General features: G+C 33.6%; 1 protein-coding gene, 11 non-coding genes and 1 pseudogene across 15 annotated transcripts; 5 read left to right on the forward strand and 8 right to left on the reverse strand.

Moving 5' to 3' along the window:
- Positions 1–237: 237 nt before the first annotated feature.
- On the reverse strand, positions 238–777 carry T28B4.10. Its single transcript, NR_071317.1, has one exon. It is a non-coding gene; the product is annotated as an Unclassified non-coding RNA T28B4.10 (non-coding RNA).
- A 1,808-nt stretch (positions 778–2,585) lies between these two features.
- On the forward strand, positions 2,586–2,645 carry T28B4.11. Its single transcript, NR_071318.1, has one exon. It is a non-coding gene; the product is annotated as an Unclassified non-coding RNA T28B4.11 (non-coding RNA).
- Positions 2,586–2,645, reverse strand: T28B4.9. Its single transcript, NR_071319.1, has one exon. It is a non-coding gene; the product is annotated as an Unclassified non-coding RNA T28B4.9 (non-coding RNA).
- A 1,468-nt stretch (positions 2,646–4,113) lies between these two features.
- Positions 4,114–4,258, reverse strand: T28B4.8. The gene has a single exon (NR_071320.1). It is a non-coding gene; the product is annotated as an Unclassified non-coding RNA T28B4.8 (non-coding RNA).
- A 1,756-nt stretch (positions 4,259–6,014) lies between these two features.
- T28B4.6 lies at positions 6,015–6,220 on the reverse strand. Its single transcript, NR_071321.1, has one exon. It is a non-coding gene; the product is annotated as an Unclassified non-coding RNA T28B4.6 (non-coding RNA).
- Positions 6,221–8,201: 1,981 nt separating this feature from the next.
- Positions 8,202–11,435, reverse strand: T28B4.2 (annotated as a pseudogene). Its single transcript has 13 exons — positions 11,364–11,435; positions 11,023–11,073; positions 10,758–10,977; positions 10,023–10,216; positions 9,858–9,977; positions 9,734–9,815; positions 9,617–9,690; positions 9,495–9,567; positions 9,341–9,444; positions 9,148–9,294; positions 9,032–9,100; positions 8,849–8,985; positions 8,202–8,326 (listed from the first exon to the last, which is right to left on the reverse strand). Coding segments are annotated over exons 1-13 (1,468 nt in total).
- A 1,326-nt stretch (positions 11,436–12,761) lies between these two features.
- T28B4.5 lies at positions 12,762–12,880 on the forward strand. The gene has a single exon (NR_071322.1). It is a non-coding gene; the product is annotated as an Unclassified non-coding RNA T28B4.5 (non-coding RNA).
- T28B4.12 lies at positions 12,762–12,880 on the reverse strand. Its single transcript, NR_071323.1, has one exon. It is a non-coding gene; the product is annotated as an Unclassified non-coding RNA T28B4.12 (non-coding RNA).
- Positions 12,881–14,039: 1,159 nt separating this feature from the next.
- T28B4.13 lies at positions 14,040–14,186 on the reverse strand. Its single transcript, NR_071324.1, has one exon. It is a non-coding gene; the product is annotated as an Unclassified non-coding RNA T28B4.13 (non-coding RNA).
- A 77-nt stretch (positions 14,187–14,263) lies between these two features.
- On the forward strand, positions 14,264–14,394 carry T28B4.7. The gene has a single exon (NR_071325.1). It is a non-coding gene; the product is annotated as an Unclassified non-coding RNA T28B4.7 (non-coding RNA).
- A 598-nt stretch (positions 14,395–14,992) lies between these two features.
- Positions 14,993–22,337, forward strand: fbxl-4 (F-box domain-containing protein). Of its 3 annotated transcripts, NM_001029760.4 has the most exons (10): positions 14,993–15,070; positions 16,020–16,172; positions 19,022–19,084; positions 19,131–19,232; positions 19,280–19,430; positions 19,477–19,638; positions 19,905–20,171; positions 20,856–21,225; positions 21,788–21,946; positions 22,002–22,337. In NM_001029760.4, exons 1-10 carry the CDS (start codon positions 15,032–15,034, stop codon positions 22,192–22,194), a joined length of 1,659 nt encoding a protein of 552 aa, NP_001024931.1. In that variant the 5' UTR covers positions 14,993–15,031; the 3' UTR covers positions 22,195–22,337. The 3 variants fall into 3 exon arrangements, with proteins under 3 accessions (NP_001024931.1, NP_509108.1, NP_509109.1); NM_076707.6 differs by lacking the exons at positions 14,993–15,070; positions 16,020–16,172 and adding an exon at positions 16,390–16,598 and having other exon boundaries at positions 22,002–22,333; NM_076708.4 differs by lacking the exons at positions 14,993–15,070; positions 16,020–16,172 and adding an exon at positions 18,777–18,926 and having other exon boundaries at positions 22,002–22,333.
- On the reverse strand, positions 19,793–19,866 carry T28B4.14. The gene has a single exon (NR_071326.1). It is a non-coding gene; the product is annotated as an Unclassified non-coding RNA T28B4.14 (non-coding RNA).
- T28B4.t1 lies at positions 19,794–19,866 on the forward strand. The gene has a single exon. It is a non-coding gene; the product is annotated as a tRNA-Phe (tRNA).
- Positions 22,338–22,509: the final 172 nt, after the last annotated feature.

A 22,509-nucleotide genomic window follows, 5' to 3' on the forward strand; every position in this document is an offset into this window, starting at 1 on the left:
ATTTTGATATTTGGACAGAACTACATACTTTCAAAATATGGGAGAGTGAAAGTTTTTACTCTTAAATTGAAATATTCCAATTTAAAAAAAAAGCCAAGCTAACAAATTTTCTAATTCTCAATAAGAAATTCATAATCTTGTACACACTTGATCTGAGATATGCAAATGAAAAAAAGCTGATCCGGAATAAGTGCAAACTAGCTTCCTTACACAGGGGTCGATTACACCAAACGGGGACGCATTTATCAAAAATTCCAAATGCAAACACTAATTTGTGGCCTACGCACTTTTTGCCTCTCCACTTGCGGCTCATTCTTTTCAGGTCAATCTTTCTGTTCTCACTTCCGGCCGCTTGACCAGGTACATTGAAAATCGGAATAACTTCAACTATGACTTTGAATTTTACGGACCACAAATCAGATTGAGACACTCGTGGTGGTGGAAAGTGGTAGGAACACACAATACACACAACCACCGCTTATTTCTCCAACTCTCCACGCGTCATTCATCAATGAACGGCTCCCGGCGGGAGCAAGGCGCGGCAGGGGAAAAAGTAACAGAACAAGCGGATCAAAGTGATGATGGAGATATGAGATGTGAAAAATAGCAAAAAACAGGGATATAAAACAAGGGAAAGAAGATAATTTTCCATCTTTTTTGTTCCATGCTTGCCAGCGTGCTCCGTCTATGACATACGAACGGACTGCGTCCGTCTTGTCAGGTTGCTATCAGTCCCGTGGGGAGTCATAAACCACAAGATAAATCTATGAAAGAACATTTTTTGACTAGAAGAAAAAGACTAATATTGGGGAGATTGATGAAGCCTAGTGGCAGAGCACGAATGCGCTGCACAGACAAAATGGGTAAAGAAGAAAAAACTGTACTTCTTTTTGCAAAGCTCATTCGTCTTGCTCTGCCTGCGGTCGAATTTTATGGCTGTTGAGTACATTAGAAAATTGGTGGAAAACGGAAGGAAAGTTTATAGGGTGTGCTTCGCTTGATTCTAAAACCATGACGTGCACAAAAGTGAATGCAGAAGTATTTTGAATCCAAAAAAAATTCACGTTTTCAAAATTTGTAACATTACAGATTAACTAAACAGTTTCCTATCAAAGGCATGGTCACTGGGGAAGCAATTAAAACCTATTTCTATGATGCTAGAATTAATAAATGTAAAAACAGCACTTCTAAAAAATATTTGGAGTTTTTTATTTCGAGTCAAAATGTTGAAAACTGACTTAGTTTGCGACATTTTTTGAGAAATATAAGCATTTTCGCATTTTCGAACTCTCTCAATATTGAAATAAGAATGTTTAAACATAATTGAAACATACAACTGCAAGATAATTTTTTCGATCGGCGACTTCCAAAAAAATTGGTGATAAATTGTTAACTCGAAAAAAACAACTTCCAACATTTTTTGAAACGTTTTTTGATGATTTGTAGTCATTTTAGCACCATAGGAATGGTTTTAAGTATTTTCCCACTGGCCGGACTTAATTTTTTGAAATATGTTTACTAGACAATTACCGTAATTTAACAGCTGATATCTCAGTTTCAGTTTGTTCAATTCAAAAATTATTAACTAAAAGTATTAGTTTTTTTCGTATTGTATTCAATTATTTAAAATTAACCTAGTTATGACTATTTAAATTTGGTATTTGGGTGCAATGTTATTAGTGGAAATACAAAAATATTTTGTAAGCTAATTTTTATATGAACAAAAATATAAAATATTCAACAAAACTTTTTTGATCTACTTTTGCGTCATTGTTATTCCACTTAAGCAGCCCTCTCCACAAATTACTTCTGCGGGAACATTTCATTCATATAACAAGTCTCAAAATGTGTCTCAATTGTTTCGAGAGCTTCTCACGTGAATTTGTATTTGAGGAAGGATGTTTTGTACAATCAGAACTTTCATCAAATAGAAGTGAAAACATAAGAATGAGGAAAAATGTTTCAAAGTGACTATCGCAAATTACTTAATTCAAAAAAAGTGTTTTGCATCTCAACACAGGTAGAATATGTATTTTAGACAAAAGATATGAACGGAAAGAAGCGATTCCGGCCTTTGTGATTAGCGTATCTAGATAAAAATATAGTCAGAAAGTGTTATGTTAGATGTGAATGTACCAAAAAAACAGGAAAAATATATTGCGAAGTTAGTTGTGTGTGTCAAGTAATTTATGTTCTACTAAACATGTGAGAGATGGGCGAGAGGAAGCGGTGATGATGATACAAAATCAAAAAGTGCGTTCGCCAGGTGTCAGTTGGCGGATAATGATAATTTATCAAGCAGCTTGACGCCAAGTAAATTAGAAGCGGAGGTGAAACTCAATTGACAGGAGGCGCCGCAAAATTTTCTTTTGCGACTTGGCATCTTCAGTGTCTGTTTTTTTTTGTTGTTTGAAATATTACAAAATCAACTCAACTGATATGATGATGACTGCTTCCTCCTTTCTTCCTACATTCCCAGAGACATTGAAAGAAACTAGCCGATTAGATCGCACAGAAACAAAACAAAAAATAGCGAGGAAAAAAATACATGTGGTGTGCGTGGTTGTGGCGGGCCGCCGTCGCCGCCGGCCTGATTTAACCAAATTATAAACGACACAAAATACAATAGAAACTATGATGCATGTGTCTAAGAATTTCCTAGACCTTCCCCTTGTTGGCTCACATTCGCAGAAGCAGCCACATCACTTTGGTTGAAAAAGGCGAGATGGAAATAGAAGTATAAAAATAATTTTGAATGAAATATTTTTGTAAATGACATTGCCTGAAAAAACACGCGGAAAATGAGCTAGATCTGACCATGTATTCGATAAATTTAGACAATTTTCTAAAGGCTAGTTATGAGTCGAAGAGTTCAGCTCATCGATAGCCTATGGCTTCTTCTCTGAGAAACTATGACTTCTATCAAACTGCCTTATAACATTGCATCACACATATACCTCAAGTTCTATGAATGGCTTTTAATTGGAATAAAGTAATCATACAAAGAACCAGTAAACAACAAAAAAACATAGCGCAACTGATAAAAGATGAAATTGAGAACGGGTCACCTCCCTATCGCTGTCATTCATGCAGAAACCACGCAAATGAGCAATGAGCTTCACGTATCTTTTGTGAAAACCTTCAAAGAAAAAGATAGACACGCCGTGAAACACTCGTCGCCACAATTGCCAATTAGTAGATACCATCTCTTTGAGCACAAAAAATGTCGGAGTCAAGATCAAGACAACTCAAATTGTACCAAAGGGAGGCTAGACTTTCAGGTCTTGTTCGAAAAGGAAATGTTCAAGAAATGATATTTTGTCCGCAATGTTTTGAATATTATGATAAATGTGAAATCATTAAACACCTTAATCAGTGATCTGAAAAATTACGTAGTAAAACGAATCAAAAAGTTTTTGAAATTTTTTGTGTACAGTCATAATAATCCCAGAAAATGACCAAAAAAAAACTACGAGGTTTAACTCTTAATTAGATTTTTCAAATTAAAACATTCTAAAGGGTAGTGCTCAAAACTTTGTGAAAAGTCTCTTTTTTTGGAAAAATTGGCAGATTATTAAAACTTACTGAAAAATTAATTTTTCACATTTTATTCTGACAATCATATTCGATCATTTTACATGTATTGTGGAAAATTAGGGAAGAATGAAAAAGAAAATAGCGTCAAAACATCATTTGAATTTTTCAAAAAACTCATCTTTCTGGACTATTTCTGGTTATTTCATAGACCTTAAAAAGTTAAAACTTAAAACTTAACAATTTGCGTTACAAGTTTTAATCGCCTACCTACAGCCTTAGTCATAACTCTGGCACTGAAAATATTTTGTTGACAAACTAAGAAGCTTTCGCAAAAATTATGAGCACCTGGAGTTTACAAAGAAAACTGAAAGGCCCTCCAAATTCGTATAAAACGACTTTACTCCGCTCCAAATGTGACCCACAAAACCAGGGAGGCGGGCCGAGTAGTCAATTTAGAAAAAGTTCAGTGAGCACTATTCTCTTGAAAAACTGTCAGAATCATGAAGCTGTCCGCCGCATATGTCTGGTTTTTACAAACTGAAAAATCGTAGAGAGAGAGATACACCATTCCTTCTTCTCCGCCCCATTCGAAGACGTCGTTCGCGTTTTTTCAACAAAATTCTTCATTGAATAGATATAAGGAGATGTGGGCATCGGGGGGCACCACCGGCATTGGCATCATGTTCAGACAAAAAATCCAATGGAATTTATTTGTGCCGTCTTCTTTTTTTGCCGTCTTTCTGGTAGTGTTGGTGCTCTGTGGGGCTTTGATGGATTCCAACTCATAAACCAAAGTGAAAAGAAAATGGATGAATGGGCAAGGAGGAGTGAGTGTGTGGAATCCATAAAAAGAGCATGCGAACGAACGAATGAGCTGAATCCTTGTTTGATGATGAATTCATTTGTGTATATGGACAAAAAAAAACCAATAGAAAAAGGTAGAGATTTTCTTCACTTGGTATAAAACGCACCACATAAAACATAAATGAAAATGCATTGGATACTATGTAGAAGGATTTCATGCACACAATATCAAAGTCAAATACACAAATTAAAATTTAGTACCGTACTTCCTATATTTGTATTGCAACTCGTTTTTCAACTCTGACACCCTTTTTTTCCAATCAGTGTTTGTGCTATTAAAAAATTGTTAACAGACGACATACTGGGTATTTCTTCTTCTATCGTTTTGTGGCTGGTTATTTTTTGATACCTTCAAAATGAGTAGAGTTATAATATTTGAAAGTCAAGTAGTGAGGGGGAGACGATACAATTAGACATCAGCCAAAAACACCGTTCTTTTGGACACCAAAATCAAAAACTCAAATGATTCATGGCCGTATTTTACTCACATAATATTGAGTGAGCAAATGCTACAAATCATAGACCTCGAACATCAAACCGTGAAAGTTCAAAAACGACGTAATTAGGATATATGCAAGAGTTCAAGCTATGCGTTTTTCCAGCTTCGGCCATAATATTGGGAAGAACTTATTTGAGTGTTCTAAGTAAATTCCATAATTTAGACGTATTTTGTGCACATTCTAAAAAGTAGTTTCTGCGGGAAATCATTTTTTCGGGAAAACCGACCTACGCCTGACATGTGCTTACATCTGTAGTGCCAAAGTTCATGTGATAATTATATTCACAAGTTACTTGGAAGCAACACTAGGCCGTTGGCAGGTTAAGGATTTCCCAGCCTGCAATGAAAACAACTACTTTCCGTGATTTCCCTTTCTAGCACTAAATTTGCACCATTTTGACAGCCTATATCTCGGTTTTTTTTTAAATTTTGTCAGAAAGCACTTCACTATCAAAACAAGGAGAAATATTTTGCGCGTATTTGCCAGTTGATAAATTTTTGATAAAACTGAAGGGATTCGATATATAAGTTGTTAAAATATATTGCAATGCCATAAGAGTAAATACGTTAATTGAATGGTTATAAAACAATAGTTTTGACTATCAAAGGAGATTAAGTCAATAACCTTAGAAAAACTGTAACAATTCAAATTCAAAGCATTCTAAATGGAAAACGTAAGAAACAACGCGGTTATAATACTATCGTTGCATTTCTAAGTGTATTGACCGCCTCCCGCCTCCAAGTTCAAACTTGATGTTTCGATATGGGTTTGCTGTTGTGAGGGTCTGTGAGTTGTCCGGTAATAGGAGTCAAACGCAGCAGAGACTGATAGTTAAACTTGGACTTGCAAAGACGTGCAGGAAATTAAACTTTTTAATGACACAAGGCTCAAACTAAAACTTACAACTTTTACTTATGTCCTTGTTTCTTTTTTTCTATTTTTTTTTAAACAGGAAACGTTGTTCTGAAACGAAAGGCAATTATGTTTCGTCCATTTTCTTTGGAAAGTCTGGGGGTGGGTCAACCAAGTTTACTGGTAGCGGCAAAAACGATTAGCAGAGGGAAAGGCGGTAAACGGCGAGCTTGCCACGTCATATGTCAAACTTTAGTGTCACCAAGTGGAGAGAGAAGTTTGGGGAAAGTGCCCGTCTTGCTCGAATTCAGTTTTCCCTCCATCTTACTTTTCCTTCTTGCTTGCCCAATAAAATTAAACTTTAGACTTCTGTCTATCTCCCCTATCCATTCCCTTACTTTTTCTATTGCTTTGCCGGCTCAGCATCCTTGGAATCTCATTCCGGAATTCCCGTGCTTGGAGCAGCAGTACTGCTCCACTTTTTTGGGTCTCAGCTAAGAAAAAGTACGAAACAGACTATGGAATTAGTTAGTTCATCTAATTGAATGAAATCCCTTGCAAACAAAATAAAATGTGGACAAAAAAAAAGAAAGTGTCTCAGCATCTCAAGTGGGCGGCATACAACTATGACTAGCATTTTTCAGAGAAAGACAAAAATTGAATTATTGAGAAAATTATCTGGAAATTCTAAAAAAAAGTACCACCCACTGTCATGGCGACGACAAAATCCTATTTACACAAAAGGCTTCAATTCTTGTCTAGTGATTACATTTGAATTCAATATTTGTAAGCAAAGGCCAGACAAAATTGTAACAACATTTTATTGCAGGAATGAATTCTTTTCGTTTTTTCACAAGGACAATTACGTGCTTCTTCGAGCTGCTGCTGTTGAGCCGCCTGACGATAGCAGCCATAAAATAAATCAAACGCCATAAGGAGTAATGAAATTTGTTTTCGTAACGTTCACCGTCGTGTTGGTCTCTTGGCAAACTTCCAATTTCTGCAGCGAGATTCAGCGGAGGGATTTCGACTAATACCCAAAACCAAATGGGACTGAAGCGGATAAAGGATGACAAGGCAACATACAAAACAACACATAAGATATCAATAATACGATAACAAGAAATGAAAAGGACGTTTTTGACTGAATAAAAGTAAACATAGAAAGTTATTTGAGAAACAACTATGAATACACACGCGCGTCGACAAAATATCAGTCAGTACTGCGAAAATAAATTTCCCGTAAAAGGTAATTTGATAGTTTGTAGAAAAGGAAAATAACAAGGTATTGTTTTTTTTTTTGATAAAAAGAAAAGCTATTAGTCTGAAGAATAAAATAATATTCAACCACCCTACATAGCAAAATTAGTTTGCAAATGAGTAAATGTGATGAAATTAGTTTGTCAATTACCGTAAAACTTAGATTTTCGTACATATTTTCAGAATTAAATATAAAACAAATATTAAAAAACACCGAAGATTGACAACTTTGCCAATTGTAGATTTTCCAAATTTCCATCAATCGGCTACACTCACAATTGCCGAAATCAGAATTCCCAAATACCGGGCATTTTCAGCAACTTTCCAAACAAAGTTTTTCTGAGGAAGGTATACTTTTGAAGTTCAATTTCGGCATTTCCGGCATCTGCTACCCACCTTACTATTAGCTTAGAGTGGTATGATTTTTTTCAATCCCCACCTCAAATATGGTCCTCCAGATCTTCCAAATAACTAAAAAAAGTTTCAATTATACTACATAGATAACATTGAAATAGACCAAGTTCTGTATGAACCAATTTAATAATACTCAATAATAAGTTAAACATATCTATTATTTCCATACCTAAATGAATAGTAATAAACGTGAAAATTTTCAACAAAAAAAAATGGCCAAGCAAAAACATTGCACACAATTTCGAAGCAAATATAGACAAATAAATAGAAGCAAAACACAACAGGATGTTTGGAAACCTTCATTTAAGTTAAAATTGCATATTCTGCAGTATTACGTGAGAGCACTGGTATCGGAGTTTCCAACATGTTATACGGTATCTTAGAGTGTAGTGGATTGTGATTACATAACATAAGAATACATATGAATGAACTCGCAAAGAGATTTAAACTACATTTTAACGTTTCCAAAATACATACTTGAATATTGTGTAGTCGAAAATAAATTGAAAAAAAGTGGAAGAAACAGAAAAATATACGCGGTACAAAGTTTTTTTTGAAAAAGGGCAACCATATGTGAACTACGGAAAAATGCTCGAAGCAATAAACTTGTGGGGTGTCGAGATGGGATGGAAAAATGGGTTGAGATTGAAGGGGAAAGAGAGACATGGGAAGAACACTCTGTTCACAAATGAACACTTTGGGAACTTAGTGTAACATGTTTTTTTCTAACTATGGGATTATTATTTTTAAAAATAATATGTTCAAACAATAAACCTAAACCATCGTGGTTTGGTATTGTAAACTCCTGTCGGTTACCAGATCAACGTGCTGCATGTTTTCATCGTCAATTTGAACTCTAGATTCCCGTTTTCGAGATGAGTGACCAGTTGATTGCTGTGCTGAAAACATTTTGTTATTCGATACGAGCTTTCAGAATTATAACTGTTGATTATTTCGGATAGGGTTTTAAGTTTTTGAAATTATTGATTGCACCAAAAACAGATATTGAAACTTTGAGTTTTTGATGAGTTGATAAACAAAATTTAATTGTCTTTATCTGAATAGAAAACATCATTCTCATAGGAGTTAAATTTTTTTGTTGCTTCACAAATTTCTGTATTTGCAAAATTATCAAATTGCTGATTTTACAGACAGTAACGGCTTAAAAAACTACAATAGCCTTGCAGTGCCCCTCACAATACAGTGGTGCATCGAAAACCTCAATCGATGTTTGCGGCTTCTTTACGGTAGCATCTTACTGAGTTGCGTTTATCTAGGATCGATGATAAAAATACATAGAGATGAAACTGCAATTAACATATAACAAATTATATTTCCACAAAAACAAATTATATTTCCACAAAATTCAGTTTTCAAAGTTTGTTTTTTTTTCAACTTACTTCACCCATTTTTACACTTACATGATTCTTTTTTATCTCTATCGATTTCCTTATTCAACTTTCTCTGTCGTCTGGCATATTTAATACTTTTGTGACTTTCTTCGACGAGGTTCAAAAATTTGTGGAATACTATTACAGCGATGTGACATCGGCACCATCTGTAACTCGAAAATTAACGTTGACAGCTAGTGAAGTTACGCTAACCTAAAGTACATCCAGGACAACCATCGGAGTTCCGATGGGTCCGGAAGATCTTCATAAAGAACTTTTGTTCTGAATTTTATTTGCATTTTGGAGATTGAGTGATATGTAAATTGTACCGTGTATCTCCTCCAATTGTTTTGAGAGTAACTACATTAAAGGTTTCCGTTCCGTTTAGATATCTTATCATGGAGCTTTGGAAATGAGGATTCAAAGAGCAAAGGGCGAGCAGTTGAAATGGAGAGATAACATAGTAAATGGTGCGCCTAAAATATTGGAACCAAACAATGTTAAATCTAAAAAGTCGCTTACATCACAGTTTTACAGTTTCTCAAAGAGAAAAAGAATTCTGCGTTAGTCGGCTCGGTTGTATAGTGTAAGCTGATTTCATAGACATCGCAGAAGAGATTGAAAAACTGAAATTGTCAACGATCAGACGTCTTCATAGACTCTAGATGTATCTTACCGAGTCAGTCACAAGAAAAACAATCGTAAATCCAAGAGTTACGACACATCCTCCGTAGTGCTGCTTTTCGCCTCTAGAAATGCAAAAATTGAAATCTCCCATATAAAGTTCAAACAACCCACAATTGTAGTCCTCTCCCTTTTCTTCGATCCAAATGATGGTTGAAAATTTTGTATAACGCAAATATCATGTAGAACTAAAAAACTGAATAGAAATACAATTACAAAACACAAACCTACGATGCAAAAGAAATAGGGCACTGTATGGCTGAAGATCTGAGTTTCCCACTCCATTCCTTTAACCCAATTAATGAGTTTAAACCTTAAAAAAAATAGGATTTTTGTAGAAGAATTATTGACTTACTCTAAGAAAAATAGGGTTTAGTAGTACAAAGCACTTGTTTTGATAGTTCTTGATTTCTGTTGCTTTTGCCATTGTGATCCATGATATGCAGAATATAAACAGTACGTCACAGAGAGCACCCTTAATAATACGGAATTAAACAATTCATTAGAGATTACTGCGCACATTAGTTATTATCACGTATATCGTTCGTATGTTGAAATTGGTAAGCTTGATTCCACAAAACGTTGCATTCCATTTCCGATAATATACCAACAGGAGCATAGAAATTGTGCAGTTCACTAAGTTAAAGCAAAACGCGGGAAGATAATTGAAAAAGTAAAGAAAGAAGAGACAACTGAACTTTGTTGTATCGTAATCTATAATTAGTTTCGAATAGTAATTTGGACATTACCCAGATTTATTTCCAGTATCAGTTCTTCATGAAAATCATAGAAATTACAATTTTACAATTTATTCCATTAGTCAGGGGTGCGCGGCAATTTCCGTCCGGCAATTTTATAAAATAAGAGGGTTGGGCATGTTCCCGCAATATTTTTCATTAAAACTTAATGATACAGTATAGAAAAATATTTGCTTTATTTGAAAATAAATGTTATTTTATTAGAAACCATTGGGAAAATCTTCAGAAATTGTCTGCATCTTGGGAATTGTCGGTGAAAATTGCCAAAAATTGACGGCAATTTTCACCTGCAAATCTATACGTTATCTGCCATAAGTACATAATTATTATGAAATGGACCACACTGTGTGAAGACCAAGCAGCCCATGACCCGTATTTCTATATATTTTATTTATCTACGTAGTTTCATGTTTTCTGAAACTTTAAAGGTTACAAAAATAATTTACTAGTTTTTTAAATTTTCATGACATTAGGAACTGCTCAAAAGTTAAACTTGCCCTCTTCATTTTTCACAGCTCCCCATGTCCAATAAAATATTGCAAACGACGTTGAAACCAACTGCATGGCAACAATCTCAATAAAAGCGTAACAAACCATGGTAGTTTCAAACTTTCGGACGTGTTTCAGATACGCGACTCGCAATGTTTTGTACCCAATGAAAAAGGTCAGCAAACAACATAGTGGGAGAATTACTCCATTGCAGACGACATGTAGGGGCTATAATAATTTGATATGTTTTATTCTGGAAAACTGTACGAGTACCTTATTAGTTTGGTATCCAATAAAGACGGTGTGAAATAGAACTTTGTTTATCTGAAATAACACGCTTTTGAAATGAAAAATTTGATATTTATTTCCAGTGTTTTTTTTCAGTTTTTGTTGTGAAATATTATTGTGACACCTCAGACATATAATCTAATTAATTTGTTTTTAGTTTTCTAAGAAAACAAATAAACATCAAGTTAGAAACGAAATAAAATGTTTTAAAACTTTTCCAACTATTTATTACAAATGTTTTTTTTTCTAATTTTTAAAACATTGTTCCAATTTAAAAATATTTTCAACATTACAAGATTTAATTATGTATAAGAGAACTTATTCACCGTGCTCAAGTTCATGTCAAACTTGTAGTTCGTGTAGAAAACGGGAGGCGAGGGAAACGGGTAGTTCAGCATTTCTAATTCACATTTGGTCGGCCACAAGAAGTGAATGAGAAACGTTGAGTTCCAGAAAAGAAGTGTTCAAAAATATTCGAGCACATGAGATGTATGTGATGCTGTTCTATTCTAAGACCACGCCCACTCTTAGATGCCGTTGCACAGAAGGCGGGACCACCTATGCGGCGTGGATAGGAAGTGAAGGAATAAGCGATCACAAATTGTAATAGGCTAAAAATAAAAATAAAAATAGAAATCAAAATGTTTTGTAGAATTTAATTGAAATTTCGGTACATCAAAAAATAATGAAAAATCATAATATTAATGGAAAATAAAACATTTTTATTTCAAAATTGGACAACATTTTTGCAGAACTTAATGCTGAAAGTATGAACAATCGCATTTTACATTTCTTGGCTGACAATTAAAAAATAATTGAAAAAAAACAATTTTTGTCTTTGTTTTGATTTAAAAATTGGGTATCGTTTAAAAATTTCAGTTAACGTTTCAGCAAATTTCCAAAATCCAAAAAAAACTCAAAATTATGAGAAATAATTGCATATTTATGTAATGTTCAAATACGAATGATTCAAACATTATTTGAATATGAAACTATTTGAAAACATTTTTTTGACTAAGTGCTCACCACTTCTTTACTACACAACAAAAGTTTTCAAAAGATTTTTTATAGTGTTACTTTGTATTAATATTATGGTAGCTTTCATAATTCAACATTATGAAGAAAGTTTAAGGGAAAAAACTGACGTCATTCGATCATTAAAGTGCATAAGTTCCGATTTTCCTTTTGGATAAATATATTTTCTCATTTTTGTTGAAAACACTATTTTCATCTGCAAAAAAAATATTTGGAGGTGGACATTCATATCCCGACTACAAAATTTGTTCAGAAAAAAACGCTTGTAGTTGTACGAAAAAGCTGAGTGTTGTCATCTGGCAACCGGCGCAAACCTGCACGGTTGCTATGATATGAATCATGAACAAATTCGTAAAAATATAAATTTCATACAACGCATGTAGGCTACGTAAAAAATGAACATTTTGACATCACATTTGGAAGAGATGTTTTAAGTGGATTTTCTGTCTTTTTTCTCCAGCTTTTCATTTTCAAGAAATACGTTTTCTGGGATGAAGTAACATAAGAGAGGCCCATTGAGTTGTTGGTCGTGAAAGTTAAAAGTGTTCGTTGGAAATCGAATTCGAATTTGAATTCTCTGAAATAACCAAGTGCGTTTTAATTCCGACTCAATTTAGACTGCACATCAGACGCGCTTAAAAAGTTTAGAGCCCTTTTTCTTTTATTTCCATTTTTGCACATTTGAAGGTCGACGAAGAGTTTCAAATTGAATAAAGAATTCGAAAGAAAAAGAACGGCGACTAGTCATTCCCTAATGGACAAAAAAGCAAGCAAATGAAAAAGAATGCGGAAGAGAAAGATGTGAACTTTAAGATTTCTTTCTTGATGTATTCTTGATGAGAAAAATTTTGGAATTTTTTACGCGACCCATCGGGCAGTAACCGTCATCACCAAAGCCTCATTTAAATTTAGTGATACTGTATAGTTGAAATATTTACATTCGCATGTTTTTGTGGAAATTTTCGAACTCTGTTGGTTAAACATGTCATCGAGATTGAGAGGTGTATTTGATTTGATGCGCGCAAATCAATTAACCAAACATTTATCCTGCAAAGCACTTCATTTTCCTTCAGATCAACTAAACCTTCTAAAAAACATTTTATTACAGATCCTTCTATTCTGTTTCAATGCCACTGGATAAAGAAGCTATTGAATTTGGTAAGGGTTTCATTAAATTATATAAACTACGCAATAGTTTGCTTACAGAAGTTGCGCAATCTTCACTGCTACGACGGAGATTGGAGCAGGGAGAGCTTTTGAGTTCAAATCCTCTTGATAAAAAATATCGGAGGTATAGTTTTCATTCATTGCGAGGTTTTACCTTTCACTATTTCACGTGAAGAAAAAGCAAACGTTTTAATACTTCTTTAACGGTTTTGGGTTTTTGCTTGCATAGATCAAATGAATGAATTTAATAATGAGACTTCTCTAACATTTCTAAAACACTTTTATGACAGTTCAAAATTTTTTAAAAAAATACATACTTTCAGCTAAAATCTTCCATTTTGCCAACAAATTGTGTTCAATTCATTTTTTATTGCATACTTTGGTTGTTTATCTCACGTTTTTTCGTTACTACAATTAAAACAGATAGTTAACTACAAATTACCCGAATTTATTTTAAATGTAACGTTATTGTAAATGTAACGTAAATGTTTATTTCCCAAATCTAAAAATGCAAAATATGCTACACGTTTTTATTGTTTATAACTTTTTAGAAAATTTTAAAATAAGGGAAGGTAATACACAAATACCAATAAAAGTCTGCAACTGCAACACGGAAAAATTAGGTAATTTTTTTCGAAAATTTGAACCGTCATTTTAAAAATTTAAGTAAATTTTTAAGAAGTTCAATTATAAAATTGGTTTATTAGGGCATATTTTGTGTGCATACAACCAAAAAACATATTCAGAACCGATATTCGTCCTTTAAATGTTCAATATTTTAGCACCTACACTCTTCTCGGTTCTTCAATGACATCTCTTCAAAAATCATATCTGGAAATACCTGACGGGCGAGTTTTTCTGCGCCGGAAAACATCGAGCAGTGGTCGGCACCATCATTCCGCAATATACTTTTACGAGGTATTCTAAATTTTTCTCGTTTTATTTTCCGAGGCTACTTTCATCGGAACTTTACTGCTTTCCCGCTCCCTGCAGACCATAAATTCTGTATGGAGAAAAAAATCGAGGGACACCTTGAACTTGGGGCGCCGGGAGTCAATGAGACAAAACGACGTCTCTGTTCGCCGCGACTTGTCACTTCGCGGTAACATAGGCACCGGGCGTAGGAAACTGGACAACTGGCCCCTTCTGAATGTGCAAGAGATAGTGAGGGAAACCTCTCCACAACAGAATATCACAATTGCACAAACGATGTATCTATGTACTTTAAAATATCTTGCGTCAACGACAAGAACCACATTTTTTCTTCACGTTGTTCTCTTAGATTGGATTTCGTTTTAAGTTGTTAAATACCTTCAGCACAAATCCAACCTAGACATGCTCTAACGACCACACGCATGCCAATCTTTAATCGCCGCAATCATTACACACATTCAGCGTTTAGTTTCTTCAATTTCATGTGTCTTGATATCAATTTCTCTTGCAAAATTCCGTCTTCTCACCGTCGATGACAAATCGCGATACCAACGTGATATGTCCAAGCAAATAGGTACCATAAAATGCCCACGGAGCAAATAACAAACAAAACAATTTTCACACATTCACCCACCTGTTTGAGATTCGACGATTTTTTGAGATTTTTGCGAGCTTCACTATTACGCATTGCAATAATCGGTTTTTTCTCACCCTATGTCTCTTTTCTTAGTTCACTTGAGATTTATATTTCCGTCGACTCTTTTATTTGATCACCACCAACTTTTTTTTTCAAATTGTTCACTTTTTGAACTATTTCATCGTTTCAGTTGTGTAGTCCTAACGGGTCAATAACTTATCGATGTTGGATCTTTTTCGTTCAAAAGGAGAAGCTAAAGTCGTAAGCCCTTTCTTTCCATTTTTCTTTTTCTTTGAACTAGACTTATGCTAATTTATTTTCAGTTTCAGTATGCAAATCTAAAAGAATACGGAGCGGTTGTCAAAGTCCAATTTTTAGGGGAACATGTAAAGTGGCATGATCAGAAAATTTAATGATGCAAAATTTTTATTTTTACTACACAAAAATTATAAATGTTTCAAAGATATTTTCTGTATTATTCGAAAATATGAAAGTCAGAAAATGGAAAGTAAACTAATTAAGCTTTATATGATTATAAAAATTATTTCCTCTACTATTGAGGTATGCAATACAATTTTTCAGGCACATTCTGATGCAATGGTAATAGAGATTTTATAATGCAAATGTTGTAATCTCAAATATAGGGCAAAAATAAAGGGTACAAAACTAATAAAGGCGCCTTACTGATAAAGAAAATACGGTAATTTCAATAATCCATTAATTATAAAAGTGTCAAACTTTCACGATAGTTGTCGAACAACTTCCTCATGGTGCCAAAAGTTACAGAAACATGGCGAAAGTTTCGAATGTTGACTATGTTTAACAGAATATAAATTCTGACTAATGAAACTGGGACCCATGGACAGAAATGAAAGAATAGTTTTTCCAAATATTTTGGAAATATTATTAGAGGTCTTATATTGAAATTGAATTTTTGGAGGAACTTTGAATTTTTTTAATGAAAATAATTTTGCTTTGCTACCTTTGAAGCTTACACCTTTTTTTTTTTCAAAAAAATCAAAATCTTTCATTAGAATTTTTCACTGTTAAATATTTTATGATCTAGTGTTAATTTACATGCATTAAAATTGTAATGACTGTAAATATGAATAAAAAAATTACGATTTACTTTTTTTAAAATTAAAACGCATTTTGGCGAGAAGTTGTAAAAAGTGTTAAATGTGAAGAAATTGAATCTTAATTGTTTCAGAGTGAACACGCTTCAACGTCCTCAAATACATGGCTTGCAAAGAAGAAACACTTTCGCGATACGGAAGAATGGAAAGTCAAGAAAACACGAATACTGAACAAGCTGAGAGCACTCTCCAAAATCAACCTTGCACTTGTATTATCGCGTATGCCGGTTTGTTTGTTTTTGACATTTTTAAAATGTTCTATAAATTTAATTTTGCACAAATTTTTTTAAAAAAATTGGTATTAGTAATGTTGAGCTATTAAATGAATATTATCTCGTAAAACATCTATCGTCAACTTCTCTCAAACCACATTTCAAAACATCTGCTCAAAAAGTTGAACGAAGAAAAAACCAACGCAATTTCTCATCTATCTAACCATTTTTTCTTGCCGGTTTTCCGCTGACTGCTATCTGCTGTAAAAAGGAAAATAGCCGCTTGCTTCTCGAACTCTGAAGCATTTAACTGAGTATTCTTCCAACTTCACATTCATTTCTAGCAAACTAATGAGAAATTCTCAGTTATTCTGTGCTAATCATGCATATCATGTTCAGCAAACCGGCAGTGCCGGCGGTAGTCGCACTCGTCGCACCAAAGTAAGTTATTCAATTTAGTTAATTAGAATCTTAAAACGAAATAATAGAGCAACTTGGAATTTCTGAACTTTGAAAAAAAAGAAATCGTATTTTATTCAATTTATTCGTATTACTTTACTCCATAGTTTTTACATAATTTATGAAATATTCCATTAAACTTAAAAATGATTTTCGTATAAAGCGTTTTAAAATGTAATGTATAACACCCGGAATTCAATCCGCAAGAAAAAGTGTAATTGAAAAGAAAATTCAAAATATTTAAAACCAAAAAATTAACATAGTTTTAAAAGTAAAAAAAAAGGAAAATTGTAATATAAAAATGGTGTAATATGCACTTTCTAATTGGTTTTGAATCTTTGAAATGAAGTGAAAATTAGTTTTGTTCGTCTAAATTTTTAGTGTTTCATCAAAGAAATCAAAAATTATCTGACCAATTTTAAATTAACATGACTCTAAAATTTACTTTTATACACATTTGTTATTGAAGCAAAAATAAGTCAAATTTGAAACTGAAACACATTTTTTACCTTTCTTTGCTCTCAGGGATCTGAAAACATGAAAAATTCATATTTTAATATTGTCTCGCTTTTTAGTTTCTTAGTTTCATTAAAAACTCTCACAAATTGAATCAAATAACCGCATCAATAGCTTTGAAAAACATACATTTCGTTTATCATGAGGTGCAATTAAAGCAAAATACATATTATAAAGTAAGTGTAAACGGCAAGGCTTACATCATGTGTATCCTTGAACATTGATTTTTTTTCTGAACACATTAAAATTAATTCAGAGTAATCTAACACACTTCAAGATACTTTAGATTTTTGAAAAATAATCCCCAAAATGTTGGTAAATTGTGAATTTTACAACAAATAAAAGATTTTTGAACAAACTTCGAGCAATGTTAGATGTCCTTCAAATACAAATGAACATGAATAAATTGTGAAAACTTGTAGGAAAACATAATATTTTGGGCAATTTACAAAATTATGATCGGTGAAATCCAAAGAACCACTACTTTTTGGCATCAACTACGAGCAAGAAAACTGTTTAAAAATTTGTAAAAACGTTAAAGTTAAATGCAAGTATGGCTGTAAAAGAGGTTCAAAATTATTTCACGGTCACTCTTCTACTTCCAAAAACTTAAGAGTCTGAAAGCTCGTGTGTAACTAAATGAGCATTTCAAGCGCTGTTTCACTGGCACTACTGCTCCTGTAAAATCTGTGCATAGAAAAATTAAAGTTTTCGGATTGCAAACCTTCATTTAAAACATTTTCTATCACAATTTTCCAGTCGCCTGAAAACCAACCATTTTAAACTTGTCGCACCTCGCAAAATATGTGCTCCCTGTTGTAACATATTCTCATAAATTTTCAAGAATATTATTTTTCTTCTACCGAGCACATCAAGACGATCTCTCTGTGTGTGGGTTCCCATACATCCCCCGGGGCAGCTGACGTTGATCGCATTTTTCGCAAAATGACAGCATATTTGCCGCATGTGATCTGCGGCAATGCCGTAGGGCCACAAGCAAAAAGTATCTCTTCCGTGGCACCTTCGACATACACACACACAGAAAAGAAAGAGACGCACACAATTATAAACCGAGTCTTCGTTTTTCTTGTGGCTCCATTTTCTTTTCCACTCACATTCACGACTTCGCGTTTATCGATTTCGATCACTAATGACTAAATCTATTGCTGTGTTGATCGAAATTAACTGCAACATTCCAAAAATTATCCTGAGCAGTGCGAAACATTTTTTTTGTACATTTGCAGAATCACCTCTTTCTCAGTATCATTCCCTCAGTACCTCATTATCGAAGTTTTTTTGGAAGTTGATATGCACGTGTTTTTTCTGAAAATAGATTCACTTTCAATTGAAATATTTTAAGAAGTTGCTCAAAAACTGCTTCAAAATCTCAATATGCTGAATGACATGCCGATCGGCGGCAAATTGATATTAGAGCCAAGTTTTGGTTTTCGAGCTTTTCGATACTTTCGATTGAAAAGAATTATTTTAAGAAAGTACTGAACTTTCTCTATTTTCAATTTAAACTTCCTAAAGAACATTACCACTTTTCCAATGTGCTGCACATCTTCAATACAGATAATTCGTTTTCGTTCTTAATTTTGATTTTTGACCAGTACATCATTTTACATACTAAATCTGGAAAAGTTCAGAAAAATGACAGCAATATACGATATGACACGTCGTGTCACCATGCATGACGTGAACTCTGAACCAGACTATGATGACATGGACCCTGACATGAAAGACTTTTTCACTGATAGTAATCAACAATACTACACTGAACGGAACCAATATGTAGGGTATTCTTAGTCTTAGATTAGGGCTAACTGATTTTTTTAATTAAAATACAAGTATTCATATTATTTCCATTCATTTTCCATCATTTTCAGACGATCGAAAAACTACCAGACAAAGTCTTACGAGACATTTTCCAGTATTTGTCGCCAAAACAGGTAAGTTCAGTGACAATTGAATATTTTCTAAATTATATTCTATTAGATTAACCAAGTAGGACTTGTTTGCAAAAGATGGAGGGTCACGTCTCAAAATCCACTGCTTTGGAAGTTTGTTTCGTTCAGGCCAAATTATGGTGGAATTCAGGTATTCAAGCCTACATTTTGAATATTGTTTTTAACCAATCTTTTCAGGTGAATCCGCAATGCATAGACCACTTTATTCAATTAATTGGAACTCGATTTTCTGAGTTAAGAATTGTGGAATTGGCTACAGATTTGATCACGCCAAATGTTCTATATGAGTTGGCAAATAAAGCTCCAAAACTTCAATACCTTACTCTGGGTTTGCATTTATTAAATGTGTTTTTTAATGATATGTATTTTTGCAGATTTTTCAACAGCCATGCAGCTTCACGATTTCACAGATCTTCAAAGTTTCCCATCTCGCTTAAAATCGTTGACTCTTTGTCTCTCGGAGAACATTTTTCTTGAGGGATTCCTTCGAAAAGTGTACACTTTTATTTCATCTGTTGAAACGCTCCATATCATTGGTGAGTGTATTTTTCTTTCTTTTTTTTCCTTCACGCATTGCTGTGCAAACACGATTTGAAAATAAGACAGATAGAGTAAAGAGAGAAAAGAGAAAACATGTACGTGTGGTGGGAAAAGAGGAATGTCTATGGTTTACTAAAGTAGGGAGACGACTGCCTCGATAGCTCAGTTGGGAGAGCGTACGACTGAAGATCGTAAGGTCACCAGTTCGATCCTGGTTCGGGGCATTTCTTTTTTCTTTTGTGAACTTTTTCACTTTTTACAGGAACTTATGAAAAAGTGGAAGATGAAGAAGAGGAAGTTTACGAAACGGTGAACGTGTTCAAATTGAAACAATTTTTGCCAAACTTGCGAGTTGTAAATCTATGGGGAGTCCCATTCATAACCGATGAACATGTTGACGCAATTTCATCAAACTGTGCTCATCTGGAATGCCTGTGTGTAAACTATTGCCCAAAAGTAACTGGATCTTGTTTGAAACTAGTACTTCAGAGATGCAGGAAACTGAAGACGCTATTTCTTGCTCACACAAGTAAGTAAGATGGCATTCTGTGAATTTCCTATCAGATTTATTTATTAAATTTATCATATCTATCAGATTATTAGATTTGATACCTCTATTAGAATTTAGTTAATACTAGAGGTGAACTCACTCGGTCACTAGAAGCAATTGGAAACATCATGTTTTAACATGGTTTTATTTTTTATTGTTTATTGAGAACTGATAGTCTTTTTAATAATTAAAAAGTTAAATTTCAAAAAGATATTTTTGATTGAAGAATAACTATCCTTTCTTTTGAAATAATTTATTGAAAAGTAGTTTTATTGGACTGAAATTGCATGCAATACTTATAGGGAAAATACAAAATTCAAAAGTTTGAAGAATTAAAAAAATACTGAAGACCACGAAATGCACATTTTTCTTCATTTAATAGTAATCCCTTTTATTTGAAGGGAATTGTCAAAAATAACAATTTTCAAAAACATTTGAAAATAGTTTTGCGTAAGTTGTTGGAACATGTTAGTAAATTCAATTGAAACTCAAATAATTTCCTATTTTAGCCTAAACTAGCCTCAAAATAGCCCCAAAAGACCGAATATTTTAATAACACTTTAAAAACAAATAAATTAAACTTTTTATTTCAGATTTTTACAAAATTTGGTAGTATTGGGTCATTTTGGACCAATTTAAGCAGAAAAAACTCTACAATTTTAGAACTCGACAACAACATTGTCAAAATGGTGGACTGGGAGAAAACACGCATTGAAGAGCTTGACATAAAAGGTACCGAACTAAATTCCGACGCGCTTATCTCAATTCTCACTCGGCTCCCTCATCTTCGTTGGTTGGACGCCAGTTGGTTGGAATGCATGACTGATCAAGTATTGGAAGCATGGCAGAACTCAAATGCAATGGGAAGCCTGCAGTTCTTGAACATGGATACATGTGATTCGATCAATGAACAAGCGCTTGTTGACATGATCAAAAGACACGGGCACCAATTCCACGGACTTTGTCTGGGAGGACAACACAAACTTCTTGAGTATTTTTGGATGAATATGATCCCACAATTGAGAAACATTAGGTAGGATGTAAACAAGAAAATACACAGCGCATCACATCAAACACCAGAAATGATATTAGAAAAGTTTATTGAAAACTGAAAATCGGTGACCGTAAAAATCAGAGAAGAAAACGTTAATTTTTCATTGAAAGTAGTTGTATTTCAAAGTGTAAAAAGTGTAACTCAAATGATCTTATAAAGATGACCTTCAAATGTCCTTGAAAATTTTAATAGATTCTAACTACTGTATTTCAGGTCACTTTAAGATTTCCGAAAAAAATGAGTGTTTTGAAGAAGAAGAACGCTCAATTAGATTTCATTACAGAATTTAGAAATAAGAAAAGCACTGAACCACAAAAGACCAATTTGAAAAAGGAGAAAAAAGTACACTGAATTTTTTCTGATCAGTTTTTTTCTGATTCAAAGTGCCGCTAAATTTTTTGTAGCAACCTATTTAAAAGGTCCTTTTTCAAATGACATAATTTGCTTTAAAAAAATACTAAATAATAGCAAGTAGTTGTTATGGTAATACACTTCAAAATTGTACCGGAGTATGAAAGGAAGCGCTACAGAAACATTTCAGAGTAATGGTTATGGGAATAGCTGAAGACTGCTGCCCAAAAGTGGTTGCAAAAATCCATGTTGATCAATTCGTCGACTGTATCGCTCAGAATTGTCCAAGACTGACCCGTCTTGAAGTGAGATGGGACGATGAAACTCTTAGATTCTCAGACAAATCGAGGTAAAATACATCAAGATTGAAAACTATAATCTTCAATAAAGCTAAGTTGTTCCAGTAAATTCATTGACGTGCTCCGTATGAAATGTCTCATGCTTCATTCAATTGTTCTTTCCGATGGGCAATACTATGAACTGGTGCGTAGCAACTTTGAGAGGGCAGATCGAATGTCGGTTGTTAGGACAACAGAAATGTGCCGTACTGGACTACTTCATTGCTCCAGATACTTCAATAAACTTCTCTTTAACTGAACACTCTCACTTTTATCCTTTTTTATGAGTTTTAAAATTGTATGTTTAAAATTTTTATTTTCGATGATGCATAGGTCAAATTTATATGTATATGTAACTGTGATTTCATGCTGATTATTACAATAAAATGATACAACTTAATCTTTAAAAAAATCCAAATTGAATAGAAAATAAATCAAATCGACATATATTTTGCGCAGAAAAACAGTTTTATTAACTAATAAGGAAAAACTAACTAACATTTCTTTATCTCCTTTTCAGTTTACCTGAGTGAGCCAACATAGAAATTAATTATCTTGCAAACTACTTTTTTGA

This window comes from Caenorhabditis elegans, chromosome X (assembly GCF_000002985.6).
Source record: "Caenorhabditis elegans chromosome X".
NCBI classification, from domain to species: domain Eukaryota; kingdom Metazoa; phylum Nematoda; class Chromadorea; order Rhabditida; family Rhabditidae; genus Caenorhabditis; species Caenorhabditis elegans.